This window comes from Carlito syrichta, unplaced genomic scaffold (assembly GCF_000164805.1).
Source record: "Carlito syrichta isolate Samal-C Ts95f unplaced genomic scaffold, Tarsius_syrichta-2.0.1 Scaffold308689, whole genome shotgun sequence".
Taxonomy (NCBI): Eukaryota; Metazoa; Chordata; class Mammalia; order Primates; family Tarsiidae; genus Carlito; species Carlito syrichta.
The window spans coordinates 444,141-457,823 of record NW_007252785.1 but is presented as its reverse complement, the minus strand read 5'-3'; the positions used below and the strand labels follow the sequence as shown (position 1 = coordinate 457,823).

General features: G+C 36.4%; 1 protein-coding gene across 1 annotated transcript in view; it reads left to right on the top strand.

Annotated features, from left to right (window-relative positions):
* SNX13 (sorting nexin 13) overlaps window positions 1-13,683 on the top strand; it is a 48,903-nt gene that overhangs the window by 29,979 nt on the left and 5,241 nt on the right. The window contains exons 9-13 of the mRNA XM_021716317.1: window positions 4,004-4,165; window positions 6,228-6,299; window positions 9,165-9,310; window positions 9,560-9,628; window positions 12,055-12,167. Of these exons, the coding sequence (XP_021571992.1) occupies window positions 4,004-4,165; window positions 6,228-6,299; window positions 9,165-9,310; window positions 9,560-9,628; window positions 12,055-12,167 (562 nt within the window). The remainder of the gene's footprint in view (window positions 1-4,003; window positions 4,166-6,227; window positions 6,300-9,164; window positions 9,311-9,559; window positions 9,629-12,054; window positions 12,168-13,683) is intronic.

Below are 13,683 nucleotides of genomic sequence, written 5' to 3'. Positions count from 1 at the left end.
TTCCAACTTTTTTTTTTTTTTGGCCGATCCCGGCCACCGCAGCCTCGACCTGCTGGGCTCCGGCGATCCTTCCGCCTCAGCCTTCCAAGTAGCTGGAACTACAGGCGTGTGCTACCACTCCCAGCTAAATTTTGGTTTATTGTAGAGATGAGGTCTCTCCAAGTGGCCCAGGTGGGTCTCAAACCCGCGGGCTCAGGCAATCCACTCACCTCGGCCCTCCAAAGCGCTGAGATTACAGGCTGAGCCACTGAGCCTGGCTAAATTCCAACTTTAAATAGTTTGATTGTCAGTAGAAATGCATTTCAGTCTTCTGTCTTTTGGATGTTTATCTTATTTCCTCTGTTTTGAGATTTTATCAATTTTAAGATAAACCTATAAACAGATAATAGCTTTTTAGATCAAAGAAACATTATATAGAATTTACACTTTTTTTTGACCAACAGTGTCAAGTATATATTTTCAAATATTTATATACTACTTTTTTTTAAACAATTACTTTTGGTGTCTAACAATTCTTCTAGATCATTGCTAGCAATCCACAAAAACATGTTTTTTATAAACCATATTGGCAATCCTAAAGGTCATCTTGGCTTCTTTTAGAGTGTCAGAATAATTTTTATGCATATCAAGAATTTGGGGTTTTCAATGACATTTTCTTTTTGGCTAAATTATAGTTTAATTTTTTCTTATATTGCTGAAAATTAAATAGCTATTAGAGGAAATCATTTGCGAACATTTTATCAGTGGTTATTCAGAGCTTGAAAAATAATACTTTATGACACTTTAATTTGGTCACATAATTGTTTCCTAGCTTTGCAAAACTCTGTGGAACAGTTCCTAGGTAGAGTAACTGACAAGCAGCCTTCCTCTATGCACACAGTATCTTTCTATCCAGTTCATTATGATGCAAAGACATTTTAAGCTATAGCTAGAGATCTAAATTTAAGTTAAAATTCCATCGTGCATGTTAACAATACAAATAACCCAACTGCGGTGATGATTGAATGGACAGCATCTGTGTAAGTTGGGTGATGTGTGCATTTCTGCTGGCAATTTGTAATTTACTGCTGTGTCTGGTAATTTGAAAGTTCTTTTCCTTTCTAAGCATCTACTTTAAGGCAGATATTTTTAGAAGTGTTATGCAGTGATGAACTTTGCTTTTATGCTTATAAAATCTTACATCTTTCAGGGTTAAGGCATCTGAGTTACCTGTGGACATTTTCTCATTCCCCCTTCTCCAGTTTCCTAGTGAAACAGATGCCTGGGCTTTACCCTCAGAAAATTGGGGGAAAAGTTGTTTTTGTGAGTCTGGGATGGTACACAGAAACTTTTTTTAATTATTAACTAATTCACTGTATAGATTTAGATTCTTTTCTCTTAAAAGAGCATCAGTAGTAGTTTAGTCCCATGCCTAGATAGCATGTGAGATAGAATTAATGCAACTAACTTATAAGTCATATTTGCTAAACTCAAACTCTTACTGTGAAGCATAAGATGTATAAAATTCTAAAACATGTTTGAGGATATTCAACATTTTTAACTTAGGTTGTGAATTAAAGTGAAATTCATGTCTTTTACATATCTGAATTTTTTTTTTTTTTTTTTTTTAATTGGAGTCTCATTCTGTCACCCAGGCTGGAATGCAGTGGCATGCTCATGGCCACCACAGCCTCGACCTGCTGGGCTTAGGCGATCCTTCCACCTCAGCCTTCCAAGTAACTGGAACTACAGATGCACACCACCATGCCTGGCTAATTTTTGTGATTTATTGTAGAGATGAGTTCTCACCAGGTTTCCCAGGCTGGTCTTGAACCTTCAGGCTCAGGCAATCCTCTTGCTTCAACCTCCCAAAGTGCTGGGATTACAGGCTAAGCCACTGTGCCTGGCCTAAATTTTATCTCTTCTGTGAACATTTGTAACTTATTAGAGAGGCAGCATTTTGCCCTCAATCGGTACATTTTAAATATTGTCATGCTTATCTCTCTTTGGAATTCTACATACATTGTGTTCTCATGACTTAGCTTACTTGTAATGTCATTACAGTTATATTTTTTTAAAAGGCCAGTGTTAGAAATAAAGTCCTGATTGATTTGAAAACACTGTTCTGGTTGACTAGAAACTATAATGTATACAATTAGAATTATATACATGCACACACACACACACACACACACACACACACACACAATAGTTATTAGTCACACATGAAAATTAACTTCATCTTTTTATATTCATATCTCTCTTCACCAGTGATAGTCTTTTTCCAATCCTTATTCCTTCTGGTATCTGTCCTTTGATTCTACTCTCAGTTGTATTCTGATAGTTCCTCCTAAGGTTGGATTGTCCATCAAGCATATCTGCAGTACTATTAGCTCAGCTTAAGCCGGGGAGTAACTAAAACTCCCAGCACTGTTTGTTAAACTAATTTCACCTTTTCTGTTTCTTTAAAGTATGGAAACCATGAAAACGTAATTAGAGTGAAGGACTTCTTTTGTTATTATCTATTAACATTGTCTATCTTTTCTCTTTTTTTCCCTTTTTTTTTTTTGAGTTGGAGTCTCACTCTGTCGCCCAGACTGGTGTGCAGTGGCCGCTCCCGGCCACCGCAGCCTCGACCTGCTGGGCTCCAGCGATCCTTCCGCCTCAGCCTTCCAAGTAGCCGAAATTACAGGCATGCGCGACCACGCCCAGCTGATTTTTTGATTTATTGTAGAGATGAGGTCTCGCTGCCCAGGCGTGTCTCGAATCCACGGGCTCAGGCAATCCACTCACCTCAGCCTCCCGAAGTCATGAGATTACAGGCTGAGCCACCGAGCCTGGCTGTCTATGTTTTCTTAGCAGTTAGGTTTAGTTTTGTTGTTGTTGTTTTTTGAGGTTTAGTTTTGTTGCTATTATTTTGTTCTTTTTGCATGAAACATAATTTGTTTTCCTTGGTGGCTTTTATGAGGTCCATCACTTTCTGGGGAATATTCTTATAATTTGTATGACTTTGGTTTTGTGTTTTTTTTTTTTTAATTTCTTAATTTTTGTTAAACATCTTTCAGAGTCCCATGTGCAGTTACTGTGGTTACTTTAGATATCCCCCTTTTTTATATTTTGCCTTACTAAAATGTAATCTATTCATCTGCATACAGACAATTTATGTAGTAAATCCTCACTTGTACCCCACAACTCTAGAGTACATAAATAAATTTTTAAAAAAATATTATTTCCATGTCTGATTTGCAAGTTTTTCCCCTTCTTTGTAATAGACTCCAAATTCCTTCCATAGATTTTTTAAATGAGCACATAATGCATCCTGAAAATTATTTTTTAAAAATAAATCTTAAATACTTATTATTTCAGCTTTCTGTTTATTTTATCTGCTTGTTTTCTTTTCAATATCCACTCAAAATTCCTAATTTTTCCCTTGGATTGTGACGGAAGTATGTAGTGGCTAATGCTACTTGCATCAATTTCTGTTATGAAAAACTTTTTTACTCATAATGTCTTTAATAAGAAGGCAGCCTAAGCTTAATCTCTACTATTTTCTAATAGTAATCTCATCGGTCCAATTTTTAAATCATATGTGAATATGAAAATACTTTCTTTTTTTTTTTTTTTTTGAGTTGGCGTCTCACTCTGTCACCCAGACTTCAGTGCAGTGACCGCTCCTGGCCACCGCAGCCTCGACCTGCTGGGCTCCGGCGATCCTTCCGCCTCAGTCTTCCAAGTAGCTGGAACTACAGGCGTGTGCTACCACGCCCGGCTAATTTTTGATTTATTGTGGAGATGAGGTCTCTCCAAGTTGCCCAGGTGGGTCTCGGACTCACCTCAGCCTCCCAAAGCATGGGATTACAGGCTGAGCCACTTCTTAAGACACACTGAAGACAAGGTTTCTAAAATGCAACGATGTAATAAGACATTACTGCATCTTTCAGGTGTTGCACTCTGTATTTTCCCAGGCTTCTCATTTGAATAACAAATTTGATACAATGAAGTCATGGTATCTTTTTCCCTTTAGATGGACACTTTTGTAAATCCACTTCGAAATTCTATGAGGAATGTATCAAATGCAGTTAAATCCCTTCCTGATAGCTTGGCAGAGGGAATGACTAAAATGTCAGACAACATGGGCAAAATGTCAGAAAGATTAGGTCAAGACATAAAGCAATCATTTTTCAAGGTAAGAAGACATTTTCAGTAATATCTAAAGCAAATTGTTAAGTCAACTGAGATGTATTGAGTTCCTACCTAATTTTGCCCTATTTCCTTTATCTTATTTCTTTTCAAAGTTCTTTAGACAATAATCTCATAAAGAATGAAAAACTAAAGTGAATAAGGTCTTGTCAGAAGCTGATACTATAAAATCCAGTCACTCATCAGTCTCTGCTGTAGTAGAGTTTTAAAATCCATTTAAAAAATATTTAAAATTAAGAAAACTAACATTTTTGTACTGTTTTGTTCCATTATGCCATTTTTAGTCCTAAATACTATTAAATTTATTATCCAACAAGTAAGTGCTGCTGTGCACCTGAGGCATGCAGGTATTCACTCAGGAAACATAAAGTCTTATCTCTCCTGATTCACATGATGAAGTGATTACCAAATCAAAGAGAGAAAAAGTATTAGTAGATGAAGGAACTAGACTGTGTGGTTTATTGCATTCCTACTTTACATTTTAAAAATAATTTTAACATAGTTATTTATGACTGTGAGATCAAGGCTATAAAATAAAACATGAAGTTATTAGAACTTTTTATTTGATAGGTCATGTTTAAATGAAGGGAAAATATATATAAATGAATAGGTTTTCTTTAATGTAAGAGACCACTCCTACAACACTATGTGTAAGTTGTACTTTTCTATTAATTCTCATACTTTCACTGATACCTCATTTTGGGGAAGTATACCAACACTGAAATGAGGATTTGTTCGGTACTGCCTCTATGATGTTAACTACTCATATAACTGTACAAAAGTCATTGAACTTGAACTTTTCCAGGCTTCTTCTCTTTACCAGTAATATGAGGAGATTAAAATAGGTAATCTTGATGGTACTTCCGGTGCTGACAAGTGATTTCTAGCTAACACTGGTTTTTCTGTTTTTCTTTCCTCTTAACTTATCTTATAATTGGTTAGTTTCTTAAACCTATTAACATACTATCAAAAGCTCTTAATGGTAAAAGTAAGAAGATTGGCGTTCTCTTCCCTAGCTGTGCTACAGACTACTGTCATGCATCGCTTAACAACAAGGATACATTCTGAGAAATGTGTCATTAGGTTTTGTCATTGTGAGAACATCATGTGTACTTATACAGACCTAGACTGTATAGCCTACTCTACACCTAGGCTGTAGGGTAGAGCCTTTGGCTCCTAGGCCACAAACCTGTTCAGCATGCTAATGTATTAGATACTATGGACCACTAATATCCAGTATTGGTGAGCATTTGTATATCTAAACGTAGAAAAGGTACAGGATAAATGTAGTGTTTTAATCTTATGGGACCACCATCATATTATAATCCACTGTTAACCAAAATGTTGTTATGCTGTGCATGAATATTTGGTCTTCAAGTCATTTAAACTTTATTAGCCTGAAATTCTTTTTAAAAGTATGGGAGATTGACTAAGTAATCTCCCTTTCCATCTCTAAAGTCAATTTTTTTTTATTTTTTAAAAGCAGGATTTATTAAGAAGACAGAAAAGCTCCCACAGTTGGAGAGGACCCGAGGGCGGTTGCCCAAAATGTATCTATGCTTCTTTTGTCTTTTTCTTTTTGAGCTGGAGTCTCATTCCATCACCCTGGGTGGAGTGCAGTGACATGCTCACAGTCACCCCAGCGTCGATCTGCTGGATTCCGGCAATCCGCCTTGGACTTCCAAGTAGCTAGAACTACAGGCGTGCGCTACCATGCCCAACTAATTTTTTTTTATTTGTTGTATAGACAAGGTCTTGCCAAGTTGCCCAGGCTGGTCTCAAATCCGTGGACTCAGGCAGTCCACTGGCCTTGGCCTCTCAAAGTGCAGGGATTACAAGCTGAGCCACCGAGCCCGGCAAAAGTCAATTCTTTTTTAAAGGATAAAAACCTTTTGGTAATGAAATCGTCTTTTTATATTTACTATCAAATTTTAGATTGTTAAACTTTGCTTATATCTTGTACCAAAAATCAGATCAAATGCTAATACTCATTTTGGTTTATTTTTCTGCTTTATTGAGTGTGTTTACTTTGTGGGGGTTTTTTTTAGGTGCCTCCTTTAATTCCGAAGACTGATTCAGACCCTGAACATTGTCGAGTCTCAGCTCAACTTGATGATAACGTGAGTTACTTTTATTTGTAGTAGTATTCAGTTGTGAATTAAATCATACTTGGCAGGTCGTTTTAACTTTTTAATGAAGTATAAAATGTATATATACCATTAATGTGCACATACTGTAAGCGTTAAGTTTGATGAATTTTTGTACACAGAACATTGCCAGTATACCAGAAATCCCATCATGCTCTCTCTCTGTCATGACCCTCTCCTCCACTGAGGATAATAACTATTCTAACTTCTGCCCTGCTTCTATACTTTATATAAATGAAACTGTAAGGTGTGCACTAAAGTCTGGCTTTTTTTGATCAAATTGTGTTATTCTTCCATGTTACTCTATGTGATTTTAGTTTCTTCCGTCTTGTGACTTTATGGTATTCCATTTTGTAAATATAGCACAATTTGTTGTATTATGAATAGTATGCCTGTGAACATTCTGGTACCTGTCTTATGATTTATGAAATAAGTGCATGTTTCTATTGAGTATGTACTAATGAATGAAACTGCTATATCACAAGATATACATGAATTCAGTTTTATTAGATACTGCCGTATACATTTCCCATCTGTACCGCCAGTGTTATGAGCAGTACATAAGAGTTCCAGTGTTCCATGTCCTGTCAGTACTCAGTATTTTGTGTCTTTTTACTTGTAGCCATTCTAGTTGTTATATTTCATGTGAATTTACATTTCTCTGATTACTGTTGAAAATGCTGAATGCCTTTTCATATGTTTATTGGTCATTTGAATAGCCTCTCGTGTGTCTGTGTAGATATTTTGCTTATTTTTGTATTGGCTTGGCTGTCCTTGCCATTTTGATTAGTAGGAGGGCTTTATTACTGTCTAGGTTGAATTTGTGTACTATAATATAATCTTTGCCTATTGCAAGGTCACAAACATATCCTATGATTTTTTCCTAAACATCTTTTTTGTTTTACCATGCCATCATTTAAATTTGTAATTCATCTGAGATTGATTTTTGTATATGGATTGAGTTCGGGATCCATTTGACCCAAGCACTGTTTACTAAACAGATCATCTTTTTCCCACTATACTGTTTTTTGCCTTATCACAAATCAGATTATCCTATCTGTTTGGATCTGTTTTTGAGCGCTCTGTTTTTTTCTGTGAGGCAGACTTATTTCAAAGTTATAATTCTCTTCTTCCAGTTTCTGTTTGGATGTGTTTACAATAAACTGACTTAAGACTAGTGTTATTATTTGCTTTTTCAAGATTATTTTGGAAAGCCTTATTAGGAGTATTGCTAGTATAATATCCATAGCATCATACCTTTTGGTGTGTGGTTTTTACACTTTGTTTATTACAATTGTGATATCACATCAAACTCATATAAATATATTTGATCAGAAGATAGAACAGTATTTATTTTACTTCAGTAGGGAATTGGGCTTTCCTTTCTCCCAGTGGTCTTGTTAAGCTATATATACACTTTCAGTTTGTGAAATAGAAGGTGCACTAAGAAAATGTTTATAACATGACAGTGAAAAGCTCATGCTGTTTCCTAAATATTTAAATTACAACATGGATGAGGAAATAATTGGAGTTTCTTAGTGATTAAAGAATTATAAAATTACTGTCAATTATACATTGCCCTCAATCTATATCTGTTTTTTTATTTTGGGGGGTTTTTTTTGAGTTGGAGTCTCACTCTGTCGCCCAGACTGGAGTGCAGTGGCCACTCCTGGCCACCGCAGCCTCGACCTGCTGGGCTCCGGTGATCCTTCCGCCTCAGCCTTCCAAGTAGCCGGAATTACAGGCATGCGCTACCACGCCCGGTTGATTTTTTTTTGATTTATTGTAGAGATGAGATCTCGCTGCCCAGGCGGGTCTCGAACCCACAGGCTCAGGCAATCCACTCACTATATCTGTTTTTTATTTTATGCATATTTTTTCACATGGAAGCATTCCAGTTATCTACCTTTACTTTTTTCCTCATTGATTGAATATTCCCATAATAAAAGTGTACTAATTTTTAGTTGTTAAAAACTAAAAGAGGCCTGGCTCGGTGGCTCAGCCTGTAATCCCAGCACTTTGGGAAGCTGAGACGAGTGGATTGCCTGAGCCCGCGGGTTCAAGACCCACCTGGGCAACTTGGCGAGACCTTGTCTCTACAATAAATCAAAAACTAGCTGGGTGTGGTAGCGCATGCCAGTAGTTCTGGCTACGTGGAAGGCTGAGGCAGAAAGATCACCGGATCCCAGCCAGTTGAGTCTGCGGTGGCCGGAAGTGTGCCACTGCATTCCAGTCTGGGCGACAGAGTGAGACTCCAACTCAAAAAAAAAGCTAAAAGAAAATTCCAGTAACTTAGTGAAATATTCCTTTTGTAATATTAATTTAATTATATGCCAGATTGAATTTCATCTTCTTTCCCTGAAAATACCTAAATACATACAACTTACTAAAAAGTAAAACACATTATTCTATATAGATTGTTGTTATTTTCTATTAAATACAGAGAGATATTGAGGATATTTTATTCTTATGAAAAAGATGCATCACAAAATAGACAAAGGGTCTGGTATTGCCATGTCAAACTAGTACAATCTCTACTAAAAGAAAGAGCCAAATCATCTTTTCCTAAAACCACTATTAATCTACTTTGAGAAGCTTTTTTTAAACTATATCCTTGGAATGACTCATCATTGTAGGACTATAAAATTCTGTATTCTGTCAAAATGAGTATTAGAAATGGTTTTTCTAAATTAAAATGAAATACCAAATTATGAAGTCTATAATGTAACTTGTTTTGTGACTTGTGAAATAGTACCAATCATTTTATATAAAATGTCACAAAAGTAGTCATTTGTAGTAGTTGACTAATTCAAACTTATTTCTTCCCTATTTTGTCAGGTGGATGACAATATTCCACTCAGGGTAATGCTGCTTCTCATGGATGAAGTATTTGACTTAAAAGAGAGAAATCAGTGGTTGCGAAGGAATATCAAAAACCTACTTCAGCAGCTTATTAGAGCTACATATGGTGATACTATTAATAGGTACCACTCTTTTTTCCCCTCCTCGTGTAGTCTGATCTTACTTAGCTCTTAAACTATTCCTTCTGGAAGTAGATTGCTAAACCTTTGTGGGAGAATTTCCTTCTGTAGCCTTTTAAGATCATTAAAATAGTCAGTTGCCCATAGAGATTTTATATATACAAATTAAGCTGCTTGCTTCATGAAAGTCATGTTTATTTTATTCAGCTTTTGCAGAATATTTTATTCTTACTCACATTTCTTTACTTTCAGAAAAATAGTTGACCATGTTGATTGGATGACTTCACCCGAACAAGTAGCCGACTCAGTGAAACGTTTCAGGTATATCTTAAGACACAGTCACTTCTTTCAGGTAGTACAGAGTTTAGCATCATTATCACTAATTAACTTTTATTGCTTTTGTTTCCTTCCTGCCACAAAGTTAGTTTTAGTTATCATTAATGAGCAAAAAGACTTCTAAGAATTATAATAAATGTTTGTCACATGGACCCATTGATCTTTGTTTCTTTAAAATCAGAATAAGAAAAGCAGAAAAATTCTTTAACATGATAGCCTACATTTTTATCACTGTACTGTGGCTTTAAAATAATTGAAATGTTAGTACAGAAATGACATGGTCAACTGAGCTCAGTGGCTCAGCCTGTAATACTAGCACTTTGGGAGGCCGAAGTGAGTGGATTTCTTGAGCCTGCATGTTTGACCAGCTTGGACAACTTGGCGAGACCGCATCTCTACAATCAATCAAAAAATTAGCTGGACCTGGTAGTATGTGCCTGTTTTTCCAGCGGGCTAAGAATGGTACTACTTGGAAAGCTGAAGTGAAACAATTACCTGACCCCAGCAGGTTGAGGCTGCTGTGACCAGGAGCATGCCACTGCATTTCAGCGAGGGTGACAGAGTGAGACTCCAACTCAAAAAAAAAAGAAAGAAAGAAAGAAATGCCATGGTCATGTAATCAAATACTTACTTAGTTTAGGGGATTCGTTTTTCTCAGTTGTATTTACTAACCTTGATTTTAAATGAAAATCTTAAATGTATGTCTGTCTGTGCTCTAATTTTTTTCTTATTAAATATTTGAAGCTCTGAAATGAACACAAATTAAGCAACACTGATACTCTAAATGTTCATTTTACAAAAATATACTGAACCCCTCCTCTGTGTTGGTAGAGAACTAAGAGATAAGAATGCAGTCCCTTGAGGAAATAGCTTGTAGAGAAATTAACTTTTCTAAAAGTGAAGATAAGCAATGCATAAAAATTCATGGCATCATATACTTCGAGGAAAGGAAAGGAAGCAAGAAGAGAACTATAGCTATTAAGACAATCACTGTGTGCTTGGCACTGCTCCCAGTACTTTTTGTATGCTTTCTGATTTTATATTATGAGGTAGGTATTTTTGTCTCTCTTTTGTTGTGAGGAAATTGAGGATTTGAGAAGTAAGTCTGCCTAAGGGCTCTCGTGCTGGCAAGTGGGGAATCCTATTTCTCTAATCTGCAGCTAACTTTTTCCCCACCGTACCATATTGTTTCCCTGGCATGTTCGTTTTACCTCAGAGTAGATAAATGGTGTTCCTCCAGAATGGTAATACTCAGTCTTGGCTGTATATTGGAATCACTCGTAGAGCTTTAAAACTTACCAATGCCAGGATTCCATTTCCAGAGAGTCTTACTTGATCGGGTGTAAGGCCTGAATTTTAAGACTTTTTAGAGCTCCCAGGTGTTTCTTTTTTTTTTAAGATTTATTTATTTATTTATTTATTTATTTATTTATTCATTTATTTATTTATTTATTTATTTATTTTTATTTTTTGAGTTGGAGTCTCAGTCTGTCACCCAGACTGGAGTGCAGTGGCCACTCCTGGCCACTGCAGCCTCGACCTGCTGGGTTCCAGTGATTCTTCCGCCTCAGCCTTCCAAGTAGCTGGAACTACAGGTGCACACTACCATGCCCGGCTAATTTTTGATTTATTGTAAAGATGAGGTCTCACCAAGTTGCCCAGGCGGGTCTCAACCCCGCAGGCTCAGGCAGTCCACTTACCTCAGCCTCCCAAAGTGCAGGATTACAGGGTGAGCCACCGAGCCCGGCCTCCCAGGTGTTTCTAATGGGCAAAGTTCAGAACAACTGCTCATGGGAAGCTCTCGCTCATAACAAGTTTCCAAATGAAAGCATAGTTATTGTGCACAATTCCTGCCTTTGGACCAAGAACTTCGGAACAGGAAACAGGCCAACTGAAATTCAAGAAGAATGCGTTGTTACATGTATAAAAGAATAATTGTATGCAAATCCAGTTATAAGGTGAGGGCATGAAGTTTAGATATATGTTGGCTTAGTTATAAAGGAAGTGGGGTAGCATAACTGAAGATTAGCTATTAAACACTAAGGTATCCAAATTCAAGATATTGTGGGGATGTATTTGAATGAGGTGTTCAATTAACAGATGCCCACTTTGAGTTTAAATAGCTGTGATACAATCAACTATATTTTCCATTTTGCTGTCTTTGTTAGTGTTTATGAACTGCCTCAGGGCAGAATTAATCTGTTGCTTCTCTTGTGTATATGCTTTTACACCAAAAATTGAACCCTACACTTATTGATGTTTGCTGAATGTCCTTATACCTAGGTAAATGTTCAGAAATTTTTCTTCTTTTGTTCACATTTGTGTTTTCTATAGAAATTTGGAATAATTTTATCAACTTGTATTGTTATAAATGAGAATGTTTACAAATTGTATTTAATCTCCTTAAATAGGGATGCATTTTGGCCAAATGGCATTTTAGCAGAGACTGTTCCATGCAGAGATAAAGGTATTCGAATGAGAACAAGAGTTGCAGGAAAAACGAAATTACTCGCAATTATGCCAGGTGAGTGAGCATGTTTGGTTACAAATCTCTTTAATTTGTTAACATTTGGAATTTTTGGCACTGATCATGCTAGCTTAACGGCCTTTTGATTAGAATACCCTGTGATGGCTTGCTCCATTCCAGGCACTTCGTATTTATTCTAAACCAAGCCTCATAGCAGTGCTTTGAAGGTAGGTATGTGAACATCACAGCTTTGTGTGTGAGGAAACAGAAGCTCAGAGAGGTTAAGTAACCTACCCAGGGCTTAGAGCTAGTAAGTGACAATTGGTATTCTGACGCAGCTTTTAGGGATTTGAAAGCTTTTGCTTTTAGCCACTTTACTCTGCTGCCTTGGGAATAAAGTTGTTAAATAAATAAAATATAGGACAGATGAAAGAATATATAATAAAAGGATATGAAGTATGAATTTTTCAGGAAGAATATTTGTTCTTTCTGAGCAAACAAATAATTTCAAATAACCATTTACATAAAGAACTGATTGGTTCTTTATTGATCCTTATTAATTAAAACATAATCCCAAAGAATGTATACATACAGTAGTGGTATTTTATTGGTCTAATGTTAGTTTCTTCTTTAGGATACAGCTTTTTCACTACATTAGGTTTGCTTTGTCTTCTCAATAAGAGAGGCTATATAATATGAAAAGTAGCTTTATGTGGCTGAGAGGTGGTAGTGGCTGTTTTGTCCCTTCTTTGTTTATGAACATCTTTGAAAATGCCTATAACTCTTTTCTCCATATTTTAATTGTGGATGTAGAGAATGGGCAAGACATATTTGTAAGTTCTTTAATATCATATACAATACCTTACTCTTGTCCTATACTTTTCCTTTCTTATAAAGTATATATATTTTTACTTTTTGGAGTTGGATTCTCACTCTGTTGCCTAGGCTTGAGTGCAGTGCTGTGATCATAGCTCACCGCAGCCTTGACCTCCTGGGCTCAGGCTATCCTCCTGCCTCAACTTCCCTAGTAGCCGTGACTACAGGTGTGTGTTACCAGGCCCAGCTGATGTTTTTATTTTGTGTAAAAACGTGGTTTAGCTGTGTTGCCCAGGCTGGTCTCAAACTCCTCTGGTGCCTCCCAAAGTACTGGAATTACAGGTATAAGCCACCATGCCCAGACTAACACTGTATTTTTATCACAAACCTTAATGATCAGCTTTTTCTTCTGTAAATTAAATTAGAAACTTGCCACATGACTGTTAATTCTTTCCTCTGTACTCTTGCATTTGTTAGTAAAGAGAAAATTATAGAAATAACATTATAGAGAGATAAGAAAAAAGAATAATTTAGGACATTATTTAATATATTAGTAAAATAAACCAGAGTGTGCTTTATATACTGAGTCAGTTATGCAGTTGGAAGAAATCTTAATATGCTTTTTCATTAAATATTATTGAAAGTGTATCATGCGCCAAACACTGTTTTTTTGTCTTCTTGGAGCTTAATTCTTTTTTTTTTTTTTTTGAGTTGGAGTCTCACTCTGTCGCCCAGACTGGAGTACAGTGGCACGCTC